A 20864-nucleotide genomic window follows, 5' to 3' on the forward strand; every position below is an offset into this window, starting at 1 on the left:
CTTGCCCAAGGTTCCACGCAGTGGGACTGAACCCGGAACCATGTGGTTGGTAAGCAAGCTACTTACCACACAGTCACTCATACGCCTATGATGTTAAATGATGATGATGATGATGATTTACCTACATTTGCTGGAAATGAATGTATATTCAGAGAGTAATACACCAAGATCTAGCACAGAAAGATACAGGCACATAAATAAAAAAGGTATACACAAACATACACACACACACTTATATAAACAAGTATACACACACACACACAATTTGAGTCAACAACATGTCAGTCACTCTAGAAATAGCAGCCAAATGTCTACATATCACATCTTAACATCTTTAAAAGTAGCTTGCTTTGGATAATGTTGTCCAGGACATAGAGTGCTTGATAATAAGCTGGAATGGTTATTACTAGAATGTTTTTGATCATTGGTCTGCTTGACTAAGACTGACTCAGAGTTAAACATCAACAACAGTAAGAATCAAGATAATATAAAATAGTCAATTTTGGGGGTTGAAAATAATATTTATTTTTTTGATGTTTGATGAAAATTTTTTAACAAATTTCAAAATTAACAATTAGGGAAAGTTCCGGGTATGATTGTGTGTGATAGAGATACGAATGCTGCAGCTCAACATTGGGAATATATGACTTGTCCAAAGAATAGCAGCAGAAATACAGCAGCATCAATTTGGTAACTGGGAACGGAATTCATCAAATATATAGCCAGGTATATGGCTTTCTAAGGTCTGAAAGAGAAAAGAAAAGGAGAAAAATAGAAAATATTTAAGTTTAGCAATTAACCATGTAACATTTCATTGTGAATAATTCTTAACATTTAAAATATTAGACTTTTGTGGGGAAGAAAATGACCAAATTGAAAGACTGGATCAGTTCTAGGGATATTCTTTGTGTTAGCCAGTCCACTTATGCATACCTTCCCTTCTTGGGACACAAAACTCTACTTGTGAAGACCTGTTGAGGCAAGTGAGAATCAGAATCGAAATCGATCAATAGAAATTGCAGCTGTGATACCAGTGCCAGTGGCACGTAAGAGAACCATCTGAACGTGGCCGTTGCCAGCGCCGCCCCGACTGGCCTCATGCCGGTGGCACGTAAAAAGCACCATCCGTTCGTGGCTGTTGCCAGCCTCGCCTGGCCCCCGTGCCAGTGGCACATAAAAAGCACCATCCGATCGTGGCCGTTTGCCAGACTCGTCTGGCACCTGTGCTGGTGGCATGTAAAAAGCACCCACTACACTCATGGAGTGGTTGGCGTTAGGAAGGGCATCCAGCCGTAGAAACATTGCCAGATCAGACTGGGCCTGGTGCAGCCTTCTGACTTCCCAGACCCCAATTGAACCGTCCAACCCATGCTAGCATGGAAAGCGGACGCTAAACGATGATAATGATGATGATGAAGAGACTATGATATTTAATGGTTGGTGGAAAATTATTCCCTTGTTTCTCAACTACATGGTTCTGGGTTCAGTCCCACAGCATGGCACCTTGGGCAAGTGTCTTCTACTATTAGCCTCAGGCTGACCTAAGCCTTGTGAGTGGATCTGGTAGACAGAAACTGAAAGAAGCCCATCGTGTGTTTCTGTGTGTGGTGTGTGTGTGTGTCTGCATTTATCCCCCACCACTGCTTGGCAAGCAGTGTTGGTGTGTTCATGCCCCCTAATTTAGTGATCCAGCAAAAGAAGTTGATAGAATAAGTACTAAGCTTAAAAAAATGTTTTGGGGTCAATTTGTTTGACTAAAACCTTTCAAGGTGGTGCCCCAGTGTGGCCACAGTCAAACGACTGAAACAAGTTAAAGATAAAACACACACATACGCATGTGTGTGAGAGTATGAGTAATTGTAGGTGCAGGTGTGGTTACGTGGTAAAAAGTTTGCTTCCCAACCCCATGGTTCAAAGTTCAGTCCCACTGCATTGCACCTTGGGCAACTCTCTTCTACTATAGCCCTAGGCTAACTTAAGCCTTATCAGTGAGTTTGACAGATGGAAACTTAAAGAAACTTGTCATATATAGGCGAAGGAGTGGCTGTGTGGTAAGTAGCTTGTTTACCAACCATATGGTTCCGGGTTCAGTTCCACTGCATGGCACCTTGGGCAAGTGTCTTCTACTATAGCCTCGTTTCAGTTATTTGACTGCGGCCATGCTGGAGCACCGCCTTTAGTCGAGCAAATCGACCCCGGGACTTATTCTTTGTAAGCCCAGTACTTATTCTATCGGTCTCTTTTGCCGAACCGCTAAGTGACGGGGACGTAAACACACCAGCATCGGTTGTCAAGCAATGCTAGAGGGACAAACACAGACACGCAAACATATACATACACATACATATATATATACATATATACGACAGGCTTCTTTCAGTTTCCGTCTACCAAATACACTCACAAGGCTTTGGTCGGCCCGAGGCTATAGCAGAAGATACTTGCCCATGATGCCACACAGTGGGACTGAACCCGGAACCATGTGGTCAGTTAGCAAGCTCACTGAGAAAACCTGGGGTAGATGAATGGTTGGTTAGAACCGTAGAGCTATTAGCAAATTGAGAGTGAACAATAAGTTCATCTGAGAATTTAGCATGCATGAAAGTGTTCACAAGGGTTTGTTTCTCAGTCCCATCTGTTTTATCAATTTTTTAGGCTATAATAGTTTAAGACCAGCTGTTCATGGAAACATCTGTATGCCTAAGACTTAATTCTCATATGAACTTTGAACCATGTGGTTGGGAAGCAAACTTTTTACCATGTAACCACACAGGCGCAGGAGTGGCTGTGTGGTAAGTAGCTTGCTAACCAACCACATGGTTCTGGGTTCAGTCCCACTGCGTGGCATCTTGGGCAAGTGTCTTCTGCTATAGCCTCAGGCCGACCAAAGCCTTGTGAGTGGATTTGGTAGACGGAAACTGAAAGAAGCACGTCGTATATATGTATATATATATATATATGTGTGTGTGTCTGTGTTTGTCCCCCTAGCATTGCTTGACAACCGATGCTGGTGTGTTTATGTCCCCGTTACTTAGCGGTTCGGCAAAAGAGACCGATAGAATAAGTACTAGGCTTACAAAAGAATAAGTTCCGGGGTCGAGTTGCTCGACTAAAGGCGGTGCTCCAGCATGGCCGCAGTCAAATGACTGAAACAAGTAAAAGAGTAAAGGGTAAAGAGTATATATTCTCAAACGATGATGATGATGATGATGATGATTTACATTCAACGGATATTTGTCCTCATGTTGTTTGTTGTTAACACAACATTTCAGCTGATATACCCACCAGCATCTTCGGGTGTCTTGGGGAAATGTCGAACCTGGGTTCTCATTCCTAAGGTATTTTTTTCTTTGATGTTGTTATTTTTATTATTATTATTAATATTATTATTGTTCAGGTCACTGCTTGGAATTGAACATATCTTGGGGTTAGTAGCCCATGCTCTTAACCACTACACCATATGCACGTTGAATGTAAAAAATGTAAATAATGCACATAATTCTGCATCTCTTAAATATAGAACTGCACCATATTTCAGTTGAAATACACTACTTAGCTCTAATTAATTTTGATAATAATGAAGAATTTTGTACAATAACTTTGACATTATTAAGCTAGTGTTCAAAATTTGAATTAATATGAAATTTGTATCAGAGAGTGAGAGACAGTCATGGGCAGGTTGATAGCATGAAATTTGTATAAGAGAGCTAGGGATAGTCATGGGTGGGTTGGTAGCACAGAAATAATGGTGACTGAATATTTTATAAGCAAATGGATACAATCAAGCTGTCATTCTTGCCCTCCTCCTCTTTAAATTTTAAAAGTTTTCTTATTTTGACATCATTTGGACTTAGAAATAAATGCATAAATAGCTCTCACCTTTCGTGTCAGGCCTCCATAGTACAGGAAGTCTTCAACAAAAACTAAAGCATTGAGAACATCGTTTGATACATCGTGGTTTTTGGTGCTGAAGGAAAATATCAAATTATTGGATAAATCTATAACAACACTGTTAAGAGTAAAACAACAACAACAAAGAGAATATAAAAAAAACTATATAATAAAACAATTGGTATGCTAGTAACAAACTAATATTCTAGGAATGAGACATGGTCTGTATGTTGATAACAGGGTTGACAGCTAGTGACCAAGTGGTGGTTTAAGGAAGGGAGACAGATTAACCCTTTCGTTACTGTATTTATTTTGAGATGCTCTGTGTTTCTTTCAATTACTTTAAATATAACAAAGAATTTAGTAAAATAACTTAGTTATCATTAAGCTAATGTTAGAAACATTAATTGTGACTAAGATGAATAAATCACATATATTATATGTGGAAGATTTTAATTAAGAACTTATGAAAGCAAGACATTTGTATTACAGAGCCAGAGTCGGTTTCAGCCGGGTTGGTAATGAAAGGGTTAAGTCTACCATCCAACAACAGATAAAGTTCTTCAGTTCCTGTACAGTTGCCCCAAATCAATCATGGCATCAGAATTTTTACAGTTTCTTCCAATTAGAATCTGACAATTCAGTTATGTTTAATGATATGCAAATGGGAATACTCTTCATTGCAAAAGAAAAAAACAAAAAAAAAGGGAGTGGGGAGAAAAACCATGCTGCACTCTGTTGTTATAGAAACATTTCTCTACAAAAATGTCACAACACCTTCCAAATCTCATCATCTTCAAAAGAATTCTACTCTGTTGTTAAAGCAGTAACATAAACCTACACTCGCCTCCTTATGAGAGCTCAAAATCTCTCGTGGAAGCGCCATCCAACCAAAATGCAAATATATGGGAAACTACCACCTGTGTCATCTCTTGTGAAAGGTAAGAGAGTCCAGTTTGTTGGACATTGTTGTAGAGCTGAAAAAGAGGTAATTTCTACTCTTCTCCTCTGGAAGCCATCTACTCGCAGTACCAGAGGGCGCACACTATCCTACCCTGATGTAATCTCCAGGGATACAGGCATCCAGCAACAGGACCTCCATAATGCCATGATGGACCATGAAGTCTGGCGTAGCATGGTAAATTCCATTGTCTTGACCACGGTCGAACAATGATGATGATGAGCAACATAAAGATTATTTATTACTTTTTTGATTATTTTCGTCTTTTTAGAACCTAAAACTTGTTAGCTGGAATCTACTTCAGCTTGAATCCATTCCTTGTACCTACATTTCTGTTTTCACACTTAGTATTATTAGTTATAAGGCGACGAACTGGCAGAGTCATTAGTACGCTGGATGAAATGTTTAGCAGTATTTCGCCCGTTGCTATGTTCTGAGTTCAAATTCCACCGAGATTGACTTTGCTTTCATCACTTTCGGGATCGATAAATTAAGTACCAGTGAAATTCTGGGGTCAATGTAATTGACTAGTCCCCTCCCTCAAACTTTGGGCCTTGTACCTATAACAAAGAATATTATTACTATTATTATTATTATTATTATTATTATTATTATTAAGGCGGCGAGCTGGCAGAATCTTTATCATGCTGGGTGAAATGCTTAGTGGCATTGTGTCTGTCTGGATGTTCAAATTCCACCAAGGTTGACTTTGCCTTTCATCCACTTGGGGTTGATAAATTAAGTACCAGTTGAGTACTGGGGTTGATTGTAATTGACTGATCCTTGCTCCCAAAATGGCTGCCCTTGTGGCAAAATTCGAAACCATTATTATTATTATTATTATATATATATATATATATATATAATATATATCCCTCTCTCTCCTTCGGAGAGGCACTGAGCAGCTACATGCACACATACACACATGGCAGTAACTCCCGCCTACCGAATTCAATCACAAAGCTCCGGTCGGCTCAGGGCTATAGCGGAAGACACCTACCCAAAGTGCCATGCAGTGATATATATATACCCTTTTCAAAATATTCAAGACACCGTATTGTCTGGAAAATACAAGCAAATATCTCAGTATTCAGAACCATTTGATGCTAGCTTATCAAAATTGATTTAACAACTTAAATGTCTTTCTGTTCATAAACAAAAACCATTCAGTTGAAAACCCAGCAAATCTTAATTTTGCAAATTTAGATTCAGTGAAAAATGTTAAAAGTTTAACTCGTGTTGAAAACAGTTAGAAAGAAACAAAAATGTAAAAAAAAGCAACAAGTAATCAATGGTGTATATTGACTTACGTATTGATTATCTCAAACAAAGATCGTATATACTGGCCCATCAACACCATGAATAAATCAGTGTTGTCTGAATGGTATTGTTTCAATAATGTGATCACCCCAACAATAAACGGTGGGGCATCTAGAGGGTCAGCTGTCTTTTTACAAATTATAGTTCCTGAAAAAAAAAAAAAAAGATAAAAGGGAAAATGTGAGGAAAACACGTTAAAATGAGAAATAAGCATCAAAACGCAGAGCCTTATGAAAGAGATGACAAAAGAGTGAAATATGTGGTGCCCACCACAACAGAATTGAAATCCTAAAGCTAAGATGCTTCATAAATAGCATTGGTGTGGGTGCTGGTGTCATGTAAAAAGCACTGTTGATAGTGCCATGTAAAAAGTAGCCAGTATACTCTATAAAGTGGTTGGCATTAGGAGGGCTGTCCAGCTATAGAAACCAAGTAAAAAAAGACTATAGAACCTGGTGTGACCCTTGACCTTGCCAGTTCCTGTCAAGCTGTCTAACCTATGCCAGCATGGAAAGTGGACGACATTCAATGTTGATGATTATGATAATAAGAAATCAAAAAATCAAAAATCAAAGAATCAAATCAAAATCGATGAACATCAATGGAATTTGTAGTTTTGTGATACCAGTGCCGGTGGCACATAAGAAAACCATCCGAACGTGGCTGTAGTCAGTACTGCATCGACTGGCCTCCATGCTGGTGGCACGTAACAACACCATCCGATCGTGGCCGTGCCAGCCTCACCTGGCCTCCGTGCCGGTGGCATGTAAAAAACACCATCCGAGCGTGGCTGTTCGCTAGCCTCGTCTGGCACCTGTGTCGGTGGCACATAAAAAGCACCCACTACACTCACAGAGTGGTTGACGTTAGGAAGGGCATCCAGCTGTAGAAACACTGCCAGATCTGACTGGCCTGGTGCAGCCTTCGGGCTTCCAAGATCCCAGTTGAACCGTCCAACCCATGCCAGCATGGAGAACAGACGTTAAATGATGATGATGATGATCATCATCATCATTCAAAGAGATTTCTGAGACTATCATTTTGTTCTTATATTGAGCATTTGTAACTAGACGAGGATGAAGAATGATGTATCAAGACAATCCTGACTGGATAACGGTAGGTCAGTGAGTGCAGGAAAAGAAGTAGAGAGAAGCACAGGCCTGGCTGTGTGGTAACAAGTTCATTTCCCAACAATATGGTTCCAGGTTCGGTCCCACAACATAGCACTTTGGACAAGTATTTTCTATTATGGAGGCGCAATGGCCCAGTGGTTAGGGCAGCGGACTCGCGGTCGTAGGATCGCAGTTTCGATTCCCAGACCGGGCGTTGTGTGTGTTTATTGAGCGAAAACACCTAAAGCTCCACGAGGCTCCGGCAGGGGATGGTGATCCCTGCTGTACTCTTTCACCACTCTTTCTCCAATTCTTTCTTCTGTTGGCCTGCTCGCTTAGCCAGCGGGGTGGCGTCATTTGAAGGCTAAAACAATGCAAACGCATTGTGACCAGCGATGTGTAACAACATCTGATGGACTGGTCGTTCACGTGATCACGTGATTTTCTATTATAACTCCATGTTGATCAAAGCCTTGTGAGTGGATTTGTTAGACAGAAACTGAATGAAGCTTATTGTGAGTGTATGTGTGTATATATATACACACACACACGTATGCATGTGTATGACTGGCTTATGTATATATGTATGTATGTATGTAGGTATATCTGAGTTTGTCCCTGTCACTACGCTTGGCAATTGGTGTTGCTTTGTTTACTAAACCCTTGGAGGAAGTGCTCCAGCATGATTGCTGTCCAGTGACTAAAACAAAGTAAAAGATAAAAGAAGATACTCAACAGCAACAATAATAACATGTGGTGCATAAGCAGCGAGAAACAGCAGCTAAATTCCCTCAAATCTTATCCTACTGTCTTAAAATAGGAAATACATGTGAGAAAATGTAGTCCTAAGTACATAAAAAAAAGTGGGGATTGTCAAGATTATAAGTTTGTTGCATCAGGGTACACCTTGGGTTAAGCAATAGCATCAGACTGAAAACTATGCATCAAATGAATGGATTGTTTACCAGCACAAGAATAACAATTTATATATTTGAATTGTCATAGATAAATAGGCATAGGCACACACACATACACACACACACACACACAAACAAAAAGGAATGCAGTGTAAATAATGGACAGAGTCAAGACTATTAAAAAGGTTGCAAGACACAACAAAAATTTTAAGAAAATAAAAATAAGAAATAAGTGAAAATTTTACCAGGCACAAAAAGAAAATGACTCTCCCCAGACACATAGATAAATTATTTTCAAAGTAATTAACAGGTTTAGGTTTATTAACTCCCTTGTTTCAGTTTATCAATTTTCTGATTATCTCCATGGATCCAATTCCTACGTATAAAACACAAATCATTTGACCTTTAGGAAATAGGAAGGAAATCTAACTCATGTTGCACCTTAATCTCTTAAACGAGGACAGGACACATCATATAGTGTATTCTTTGACCAAAATTTTAGAAAATGGGATTATTACAATCGAAAAGCTTTTGATCATAGGTCTGCTTAATCAAGGCTGAGCTAAGGTTATACAACAACTGTTATTTCAACTGCTGTTATCTAAGTTATGTAAGTAAGCTTACATATAAACATAGTGTCAGGGTATGTTGTAAGAGTAGTTCACTTGAAGAAATGAACAAAACACACCTTGTTACATGCATAGGTCTATTCAGCCAATGTTGAGCAAGACATGAAAAGCATCTGTCTTGAACTCTAACATAATTCTGTAAGTTCTACAAAGTATATTTAGATGTAAGAATGGTTCACCTGAAGATCATCAAAGAATGAATTAGTTGATATGTTGTGGGGAATAAAAAAAAATACACAAAAGATAAAACTTAAAATTGTAGAGTACCAAATCCAAAGTTCAGTTTATTATGTCAAGTACCACCACAATTCTTAAAAGAAATCAAACGACGGGATGAAATACCAAGCTGTCATTAGCCGTGGGTTATCTACCTTTGTTCGCTCTATTCCAAGGAGTGGCTGTACAAGACATGACCCAAACTCAAGCAGTTTGCACTCTTTACTCTTTTACTTGTTTCAGTCATTTGACTGTGGCCATGCTGGAGCACCGTCTTAAGTCGAGCAAATCGACCCCGGGACTTATTCTTTGTAAGCCCAATACTTATTCTATCAGTCTCTTTTTGCCGAACCGCTAAGTGACAGGGATGTAAACACACCAGCATTGGTTGTCAAGCAATGCTAGGGGGACAAACACAGACACACAAACGTATACACACACACATATATATATATATATACATATATACGACAGGCTTCTTTCAGTTTCCGTCTACCAAATCCACTCACAAGGCATTGGTCGGCCCGGGGCTATAGCAGAAGACTATAGCCCAAGGTGCCACGCAGTGGGACTGAACCCGCAACCATGTGGTTGGTTAGCAAGCTACTTACCACACAGCCACTTCTGCGCCTAATAATAACAACAAAAAAAAAAACTATGATAATTTGTCATTAGGAATGCCAATCAAGAAGACCTGCAAGATGCAGTTTGTCCACAACTGCTTTAAGGTGAGGAATTTCAAATAGTATTTTCCTCTCTCTGCCTATCTGATCTACTATAGTGGCTCCTGTTCTTTGGGTCTAGTTAGCCTCAAGCCAGCTCTATTCAAGCATTTCTATCCTACTCGTCTCTCTTCTCCCTCACCATCCGCATTATTTTCAACCCTTCTTCTTCACCTCCTAATCTCTATTCTAAGTCCTTCCTTGCCAGAATATTTGCCCTCAGGAATTCCCCCTTACTCATATAATTTCTGCAGGAAGGCTCAAGAGGAAGACCAATAGCATCGATCTCACTTGTCTAAGAGAGCCTCTTCCTACAGTTCCAGCGAAAAAAAAATCTCTCCACCTAAATAAATAAATAAAACAAAAATCACTCCACTAACACTATGGAAAAAACAAAACAAATACTACTGCTAATTAGAGTTAAGACTGTCTGTTTTATTGGTAGGTTACAATTCTTCAACACTCAAAAGTTACTTGAATCACTCAGTTTCTTCTATTAATATAATACTTAATACTTCTTAGCAGTATTCAAACTCTGTAGCAGTTCTCAAAAAAGGAAAATATTGGCGAATTTCATGTGCAAAATTACAAAAACCTTCACATCCAAAACAATCTAGTGGGTGTACACTGCCCAGAAAGTTAAGAAAAACTGTTTTAAGTTAAAAATTTTCTTCTGGAAATCCCATCTACCACCAAAACCATTGATTATGTTGCTATATATATCAAACTTAGTAACAATATTATTTCACGCTTTAATTATCTCCCTTTAACGCTGCAATCATCTCGCCAAAATTTAAGTTTTTTTTATGTTAAATATAAAACGGGTTAACTTACCTATTGATTTATTGTAGGTGAGTTTTGGAAGATGGGATATGACCAAAAGGAAGGTGAACAGTGGGAAACAAGTGACTCGTTTTGTTGTAATATAAATCTGTAAGGAAAAAAAAATATTAGGAATCTTTCCTGGTATTACTACAAGAGAAATGGATGAGAGTATACTGTGAAAACATGTGACAATATTAGGGAGAGGTAGGGTGGCAAGCAGGCAGAGTCATTAGCATGTTGCCTTTATGTTCTGAGTTCAAATGCCAACATGGCCAATTTTGCCTTTCGTCCTTTTGGGATCAATAAAATATGTACTAGTTGAGCACTGAGGCCAATCTAATCAACTTAACCCCTCTTCTGAAATTTCTGGCCTTGTGCTAAAATTTGAAACCCATATTAGGGTGAGTGGAGGTTTACACTGAAATTGGACGAAAACAACAAACAAAAGTGATGGTATTTACCTGTACACACCTGTGATTGTGTCTCAGAGATTAGGATTGTCTATCAACATGCTATCTTGCAAGGAACTAAAGGAGCCTTCACATAGATGCACACACACACACACTGAGAGTAGGCCCATTCATGCACACATACACTGAAAACAGGCCCATTCATGCACCAACAGTGGGCCCATTCATTGGAGCCATGACCACCACTCTCTAAAAACAGAAATAATTGCTAATTTAGGTATAGTGAAGACACATTTTTGCAAAGGGTACATTTGGTCAATTCAACTGATGATGGCCAAAACGTTTTACACAAAGCCAGCAATTTTTGAGAGACGGGAGCAAATTGATGACATTGACCCGAGTACTTGATTAGTACATTATTTATTGACCCTGTAGAGGAGAAAAGCAAAGTTGACCTGTGTAGGATTTGAACTCAGAAATAATAAGCAAATTACATTTAACCATTTTAAATAAAGAAGAACCCATTAGACAATATAGTTTGATACACAAAAAAGATTTGGTAGTCATGACAAGAGCACCTTCACTTCCAGGTCTGTTTGATCAGGGCAGACCTGGGACTAAAAAACAACAACAACAGCAGCAAATATTCTATTTTATAGGATGAAAGACAAAGTTGATCTTGGCAGGGCCTGAATGCAGAAAGTAAAGGGGTGGAACTAAATACTGCAATGAAATTAGTCTGGCTCTCTATTACTTCAGCCACTACAAGAGAAATAACTTAACAACATTACAAATAACAGGTGTGGACTATGTCAACACACTGAAATATTTAGGGAGGTTGATATGATTAAGGCAGAGACCCAGGAAGGTCATAGTCTAATGAGAGAAATAAAAAAATGAATAAAAAAAAACAGTCTCATTTGTTTACTAAATATGAAGTGTGTAAAGAAATGCAGAGATTCTTACCTTCAACAGAGGATTATGGTTGCCAGCAGCTTCAAGATATGATGATAGCTGGTACATAAGAGGGTTTTCTTCATCAGGATAAGGCAATGATGGATCTTGATAGTGTCTCTGAATATCTGCTAGCAATGCACTGTATGAAAGAACAATGGGGAAGAGATTTAACAACAAAACTTACACAGATTCATATATTTGGATGTTTCATCACATACGAAAGCATTTGATTATTACTGGAGTCACATCATCACTGGCACAATTTTACATTCACTTTCTGTTCTGGCATGGGTTGTCATGGCCTACGTGGTTTTTATTTGGAGTGACTTCCCTCCCAGGAAAATTTCTCGCAAATTTCATTTTTGGCTTCGTTTCTATACCCAGATGCCGATACAGTCACCAATCACATTACAGAACATACTAGGTACATTTTATCATGGCATCAGCACTAGAGAGAGAGTTGCCATGTTCTCAACAAGGTTAAAGAGTTCTTTCAACCCTATGTTGACTCTGCTTGTTTACCAAATACTTTAAAAGGCCTAACTCAAGCATGACACCTCATAACTTTTCTCCAAGTTATACTCTCAAATGGATTTAAGTTCAGCCCAACAAGCTTATCTTTATATATAAAAGTGAAGTTGTGTTCTGTCTGTTTCCTACGATTTAGATTCCTAACTACTCCCACATTTTGCGGTGCAGTTTAACCAAAAGCGGGTATCTTATAGTCGTGATTCATATTGAGCCCTTCTGGGTATTAGCGCACGTCTACGATGAGTCTACGATTTAAAAAAAAAATTACCATCAATTTTTTCCATTTTTAATGCATTTTTGGCATATATAAGGGAAGTAACTCTCTAAAAATTTATTATTAAATCTCAGAACGTAAAAAGCTACAGTAACACCCACCCTTTGTGGTTAGCCATATTGAGATGGCTATTATACTTTACATCTCTAAAAATGCATACATAGTTATTTCCCTTTCAAACCCGAGCAAAGCCGGGCGATACTGCTAGTAATGCGTAAAACAGTTATTAGCTTGCAGATTAACATGATAAGCTTTGCGTTCTAAGCCAAGCAAACTCAACAATTGTGAATTAATTAAGTACTTTCTGCTTGTGACACAGTACTGAGTGTTTGATAGGATATCAGTTGTGAAACCAGCATCTGATCAGTACATTACTGACTGGCCACTCTAAAACTTCCATTTAAAATGTATAATTTTTCAGATCTTGCATACTAATGTACAGCTTGGAATAAACTTGTAAACCAAGACAATGAAGGGAATCTTCTAGTAATATTTACTCCTTTACTCTTTACTCTTTTACTTGTTTCAGTCATTTGACCGCGACCATGCTGGAGCACCGCCTTTAGTCGAGCAAATCGACCCCGGGACTTATTCTTTGTAAGCCCAGTACTTATTCTATCGGTCTCTTTTGCCGAACCGCTAAGTGATGGGGACATAAACACACCAGCATCAGTTGTCAAGCAATGCTAGGGGGACAAACATAGACACACAAACATACATGCACACACACATATATATACATATATACAACGGGCTTCTATCAGTTTCCGTCTACCAAATCCACTCACAAGGCTTTGGTCGGCCCGAGGCTATAGTAGAAGACACTTGCCCAAGGTACCACGCAGTGGGACTGAACCCAGAACCATGTGGTTGGTAAGCAAGCTACTTACCACACAGCCACTGCTGCGCCTACTTATCCTCAAATCACACTTTACTATCTTAAAAAAAGGTAGGATACATTGAACAACATAGTTTCTGATGTACAAAATGATGAGATGGTCATTACTGGAACACTTTTGATGGTCATACACAACCCCCTATGGGGTTGTACACATTGCTAACAAGCATTCTGAATGGTAACACATAATATCTGGATGTGCTGTTCAACCAATAATTAATCACTTTATTCTCAAAAATAATATTCCTTGAATTCAGCACATTATAAAACCAGCACTGAATTAAAAAAGACACTCAGTATTAAAATGCAACAGCATGGGGAGATATTGGTTTCTTACATAGAATATGTGGAGGCACAATGGACCAGTGGTTAGGGCAGCGGACTCGCGGTCGGAGGATCGCGGTTTCGATTCCCAGACCAGGCGTTGTGAGTGTTTATTGAGCGAAAACACCTAAAAGCTCCACAATGCTCCGGCAGGGGGGTGATGATCCCTGCTGTACTCTTTCACCACTCTTTCTCTCACTCTTTCTTCTGTTGGCCTGCTCGCTTAGCCAGCGGGGTGGTGTCATTCGAAGGCTAAAACAATGCGAACGCATTGTGACCAGCGATGTGTAACAACATCTGATGGTCTGATCGGTCACGTGATCACATAGAATATTAATTGTTTTGATCATAAATAATCAATCAATATCAAAACAAGAAGAGAACACAGTTGACATCAACAAGTCTCTTTTAGCATTTTGGAAATATCATAAGAACTCCCATAAAAATATAATGTAAAACTTGCTGCCTTTTTTTAGAAGGTGTGATATCAAAAATGAGCAAATAGGCGTAGGAGTGGCTGTGTGGTAAGTAGCTTGCTTACGAACCACATGGTTCCGGGTTCAGTCCCACTGTGTGGCATCTTGGGCAAGTGTCTTCTGCTATAGCCCCGGGCCGACCAATGCCTTGTGAGTGGATTTGGTAGACGGAAACTGAAAGAAGCCTGTCGTATATATGTATATATATGTTTATATGTATGTGTGTATATGTTTGTGTGTCTGTGTTTGTCCCCCTAGCATTGCTTGACAACCGATGCTGGTGTGTTTACGTCCCCGTCACTTAGCGGTTCGGCAAAAGAGACCGATAGAATAAGTACTGGGCTTACAAAAGAATAAGTCCTGGGGTTGAGTTGCTCGATTAAAGGCGGTGCTCCAGCATGGCCGCAGTCAAATGACTGAAACAAGGAAAAGAGTAAAAGAGTAAATGCCTAACTTTAGAAAATGTTATGTTTCTTTATTCAATATCGATTATAAGAATAGGGAAATTACATTAAATATAGAATTAGAGCAATATTATTTCTAGGGGGCAAAAAAATGGGAAACAAATGAAAGAAATCAAAATAACAGTTGTTGCTAACAAGAATCCATCAAGCTCATACTTGTTGCTATTTATCTCCCACATCTTGGCTTTCAAATGATTAGCAAATGATTGTTACTTATACTCTTAAAATGGTGGCTAGTAATAGCATTTGTCTACAGGCTTCCTAAGTCAGAGATAACAAGCAACAACATAAATCTGTTTACAAAAGCATCCAGTCCACATGGTAAAGTGGTTGGCACTTGGAAGAGCATCCAGCAGTAAAAACCATGCCAAAACAGACCTTGCTGGTGCTAGTGTATATAAGCGACACTCAGTTTACTCTGTGGGGTGGTTGGTGTTAGGAAGGGCATCCAGCTGTAAAAAAATCATGCCAAAACAGACAGTGAAACCCGGTGCAGTCTTCTGCCAAGCCAGCTCCTGTCAAACTGTCCAACCTATGCTAGCATGAAAAACGGATGTTAAATGATGATGATGAGGATGATGGCATCAATATAAACTTCCTTAAAAAAAAAAAAAAAAAAAACCTGCGAAAAACCAAAATCTTTCAGTTAGCTAAGTCTGCAGTTTAGATAGAAAATTCCTCCCTCCTGGGGTTAAAACGAAACAGTCTTAAAAGTTGTGCTGGTTTTAGACAAAAGCTAAACAAGTTACATTTTGGACACAATCCACAGGGATCTCAAAATAATTAAAATGCACATATACATTCAATTTTTGTGAAACTTTCTGGTGTGATTTGGATGTCTCCAAGCTTTTTATAGCTTAAGTCTTCAAATCTAAATACGGTGCAGTATAAAAGTAAGATATTGTAATAAAAATTGTTTGTGGAAGAAGTGACACTTACTTGTTCATAGTTTGTAAAGCACTGGCTAAAATCTTGGAATCAAACTTACAGGAATTATTCAACTCATTTGCTATTTGCCTCCGTAATAGTTGCATTTGTCCAACCTAAAGGAAATCAAGTAAACAATAATAATAATAATAATGAAGAGGCTGATGATGGCCAAAAGTTTTTACAAAAGGCCAGCAATTTTTGAGAGAAGGGAGCAAATTGATGACATTGAACCCAGTACTTGATTAGTACATTATTTATTGACCCTGCAGAGGAGAAAGGCAAAGTTGACCTGAGTGGGATTTGAACTCAAAATGTAAAGTGTCAGGCAAGGCATTTTTCTTATACTCTAACAGTTCTGCCAAATAGTAATGACTAGCAGTATCGCCCGGCGTTGCTCGGGTTTGTAAGGGAAATAACTATATAAGCATTTTTAGAGTTATAGCCAAAAAATAGCAAAAAAATGCATTAAAAATGGAAAAAAAATGATGGTAATTTTTTTTAATCGTTGACTCATTGTAGACATTTTTAGAGAGTTACTTCCCTTATATAATAGCGAAAAAATGCATTAAAATGGAAAAAAATTATGGTAATTTTTTTTTAAATCGTAGACTCATCGTAGACCCAGAAGGGCTCGATATGAATCACGACTATAAGATACCCGGTTTTGGTTAAACTGCACCGCAAAATGTGGGAGTAGTTAGGAATCTAAATCGTAGGAAACAGACAGCACACAACTTCACTTTTATATATAAAGATAAGCCAGATAGGCTCTTCAAGACGGCAGCTCTGCAGAAGGAAGTGGCAACCACCGTTTCAGGCTTTGTTCTTCGTCGGAGAAGACAGCGGTGTTGTCGCTCATATTGGAGGCAAATAAAACGAAGAAGAAATTGAAGTTGATGTAAAAAGGTGGGTAAAATGGAAGACGAGAGATTAATGGCCAAGAGAAAGTGATAGTATTTCAAGGACAAACGTCAAATGTGCGAGACGAACAAAAGGATGGGAAGTTTTGAAATGGAGTGGGAAGGTAGACAATGCTTTTGTTTCAAACAAAAGCAAAAAGCAACAAAGTGAAAACTTCGAATAAATAGGTCGTGCAGTAAGTGGTTGGGAGAAGAAACAAAAAGTTCATAAAAACGTAAATGCATCTAAAGTAACTGAATAGATACAAATATACATTCACAGGAAAAAATACAGCTCTTTCTGTTTAGTTGCATTGAATATTAACTCTGAATGAATAGGGAAGGTAAAAAATAAACTCGTATATCTTCAAGGAGTGGCAGCGTGGTAAGTAGCTTGCTAACCAACCACATGGTTCCGGATTCAGTCCCACTGCGTGGCATCTTGGGCAAGTGTCTTCTGCTATAGCCCCGGGCCGACCAATGCCTTGTGAGTGGATTTGGTAGACGGAAACTGAAAGAAGCCTGTCGTATATATGTATGTATATATATATGTGTGTGTATATATATATCTCTTCCTTGCCTATAAAGTGGTTACATGTGGTTCCCACTATTGAAAAGACTGCCTCCACGCGCTGCTACTACACTTTCGTCCTTGCCAGCAAAAGGCTTCTTCGTTCGTCCCCTTGTGTGGTTGATTTCCTGTATAGTATTCCTGTTATTTTCTCGTTTTGTAACTAATTGTACTTTTTGTACATGTATTTTTATTTTTGCAGTTTTATCGTTTGTCTATGCCAGAAAAAAGGCTTTTTCGTTCGTCCTCTTGTGTTTGTTTTTGTACATGTATTTTAATTTTGCAGTCTTGTGTTCGTACTCATTTTGCCCCGCTGCTTGAAATTTTATTTTAATTCTCTCGCAGGAAGGCCTATTGGATTAGTGTTCTGTTATGCCTTCGAAACATGCCTGACTCCTCTAGCGACAGCTGATGACGGGGGTTTTGTCCTTGTGTAGCTCGTCCTGTATTTGTTTTTCGTTTTCTTGTTTTTCGTTTTCCGTTTTCTTGTTTTTGTTTTTTGGCTTTTTCCGTTTCTACGTCTTATTGTGATGTCCTGTACTCCCGTATAATTATTTATATATGCATGTATATATACATGTAGATGTAGGTACGTACATATATGTTTGTATGTATGCATATATTTTTATTTATCTCCTATATATATATATATATATATATATATATATATGTGTGTGTGTGTGTGTGTGTGTGTGTGTGTGTGTATGTTTGTGTGTCTGTGTTTGTCCCCCTAGCATTGCTTGACAACCGATACTGGTGTGTTTACGTCCCCGTCACTTAGCGGTTCGGCAAAAGGGACCGATAGAATAAGTACTGGGCTTACAAAGAATAAGTCCCGGGGTCGATTTGCTCGACTAATGGCGGTGCTCCAGCATGGCCGCAGTCAAATGACTGAAACAAGTAAAAGAGTAAAAGAGTACATCAGCTTACATACAAACACCAATACAAAAGACATACATAATCACAGCTGAACTATAAAACCATACCCACATATAGAGACATATGTATGTATACGCACTTGCCTATATGCAAACATGCATAAACAAACACATGTACATAAATATATATGCACAGATATATATTCATGCCTACATGCGCAGCATATACCTGTACGCACACACACACACACATATACTTTCTGGTCTAAGGTCTCTAACGGAAAGAGAGATTTAGGAAAGGATATTGTACTTAGCGGTTCGGCAAAAGAGACCGATAGAATAAGTACTGGGCTTACAAAAGAACAAGTCCCGGGGTCGAGTTGCTCGATTAAAGGCGGTGCTCCAGCATGGCCGCAGTCAAATGACTGAGACAAGTAAAAGAGTAAAAGAGTACCAACACCAACAGTAAAATATACACAATCGACCCTACTGACCATAGCTACAGGCAAAGTACATAATTGGAAGACACGTGGAAGAAACCAAATAGTTGAAGAAGCTAACCTTTTACAGAAAGTTATGAACACGTATATTCAAAAGAACAATGGAAGACTAGAATGGCATACCAAATTGGTTTGCTGTAACCGAAAGACGCATTATATACCAAAGAACTGAACCTTCGAGTTGTCACAAAACTATTGGTTCATTGATTGCCTAAATATTATGTACTAGCTCTATACAAGCTGTTTCAGCCAAATCCTCCAGGATCATTGCGAATCCAACAGCATAGTGATCAATAAGGAGATCGGTGGAAAGAAGGGATGTAGGTAAAGTGCCGAACAAACTTTGATGTACAATGGTGGGCCACAAGGTTTCTGTTGTAAGAAAACACAACAGAAACCTTGTGAGAGTATGGCTTGATTATAGGAAAACATTCAACCCTATTCCTCACTCATGGTTGCTGAAGTATGTATTTTTTTCACTTGGCAAACATACCTGCTACTTTAGGTGTTGCCATTGAGGGGCTCACAAAGACCTAGCTAACAATCCTCACACGACTGACAGTAAAACTATGAGTCTATGATGTTATAAATGTTTCAAGGGGAATATTTCAAGGAAATGGTTTTCCTGCACTTATACTCTTTTACTCTTTTACTTGTTTCAGTCATTTGACTGTGGCCATGCTGGAGCACCGCCTTTAATCGAGCAACTCGACCCCGGGACTTATTCTTTGTAAGCCCAGTACTTATTCTATCGGTCTCTTTTGCCGAACCGCTATGTAACGGGGACATAAACACACCAGCATCGGTTGTCAAGCAATGCTAGAGGGGACAAACACAGACACACAAACATACACGCACACATATATATATATATACATATATACGACGGGCTTCTTTCAGTTTCCGTCTACCAAATCTACTCACAAGGCTTTGGTCGGTCTGAGGCTATAGTAGAAGACACTTGCCCAAGGTGCCACGCAGTGGGACTGAACCCGGAACCATGTGATTGGTAAGCAAGCTTGGTATTAAACCCGTTAACATTTTTTTTTACAAAAATACACTGACCATATGCTAGGATCAGCAACTATGAGAGACGCCAGTGTAACCCATAATTTTTTTTTTTTGATGACTCAAATCTACGCTAAAAATGTTTACAGTTCCATAAGAAGTATCGTTTACTGCGTTATATTCTTAATATCACACGTAAAATACATATCCATCCATGCACAATACTACATATACTGTGAAATAGGCTATAATGCATGAACTGAGCAAAATATATTAGATAGTATTACACAGGAATAACTGAAACAGCTGTAGGAATGAATACATTGAAATATCACTGGGGAGTGTGTGTGCGTGTGTATGTGTGTGTATGGATGTGTGCGTGTATATATATATATATATGATATTGCTCCAGCGTGGTTGCAGTCAAATGACCGAAACATGTAAACGAATAAAAGTATACATATGCATATGTATATATATAATATATATATACATATATAATATGATATAATATATATATAGTACATAATATATATACACACATATATATAGTGCATAATATATATACATATATATATAATATATATACATATATAATATGATATAATATATATATATAGTACTAGTACATAATATATATATAATATAATATAATATTATATGTGTGTGTGTGTGTGTGTGGTGTGTGTGTGTGTGTGTGTGTGTGTGTGTCATTTGTTTCTAATGTTCTATGAAGCTGTACCTAACCATGGGGAAGTATTCTGTTATTTAGAAACAGGTGATGACTAGCGACAGAAAGGGCATCCGGGCCGCAAAAAATTTACTTCAATAAACTCCGTCCGACCCATGCAACCTCGGAAATGTAACCGATGATGACGATGATGACAACGCGGATGACGACGATACATACATACATACACATACATACATACATACATACATACATACATACATGCATGCATACATACATACATACATACATACATACATACATACATACATATATACATACATATATACAGACAGACAGACAGACATTTTATATGTGTCGCTTAACGCTTATTACATTTACAGTGGAGGCGCAATAGCCCAATGGTTAGGGCTGCGGACTCGCAGTCGTAGGATCGCGGTTTCGATTCCCAGACCGGGCG

General features: G+C 38.6%; 1 protein-coding gene across 2 annotated transcripts in view; it reads right to left on the bottom strand.

The window, feature by feature from the left end:
• Positions 1-500: 500 nt before the first annotated feature.
• Positions 501-20864, bottom strand: part of LOC115215174 (WASH complex subunit 5) — a 229346-nt gene continuing 208982 nt past the window's right edge. For both annotated transcript variants that reach the window (XM_029784356.2, XM_036505410.1), the window contains exons 24-29: positions 15867-15970; positions 11970-12099; positions 10603-10699; positions 6163-6319; positions 3880-3967; positions 501-745 (exon numbers count right to left, since the gene is read on the bottom strand). In XM_029784356.2, coding sequence (XP_029640216.1) covers positions 683-745; positions 3880-3967; positions 6163-6319; positions 10603-10699; positions 11970-12099; positions 15867-15970 — 639 coding nt within the window. In that variant the 3' untranslated portion in view covers positions 501-682. The remainder of the gene's footprint in view (positions 746-3879; positions 3968-6162; positions 6320-10602; positions 10700-11969; positions 12100-15866; positions 15971-20864) is intronic.

The sequence above is a fragment of the Octopus sinensis genome, linkage group LG8 (genome assembly GCF_006345805.1).
Source record: "Octopus sinensis linkage group LG8, ASM634580v1, whole genome shotgun sequence".
In the NCBI taxonomy this organism is placed as follows: Eukaryota; Metazoa; Mollusca; class Cephalopoda; order Octopoda; family Octopodidae; genus Octopus; species Octopus sinensis.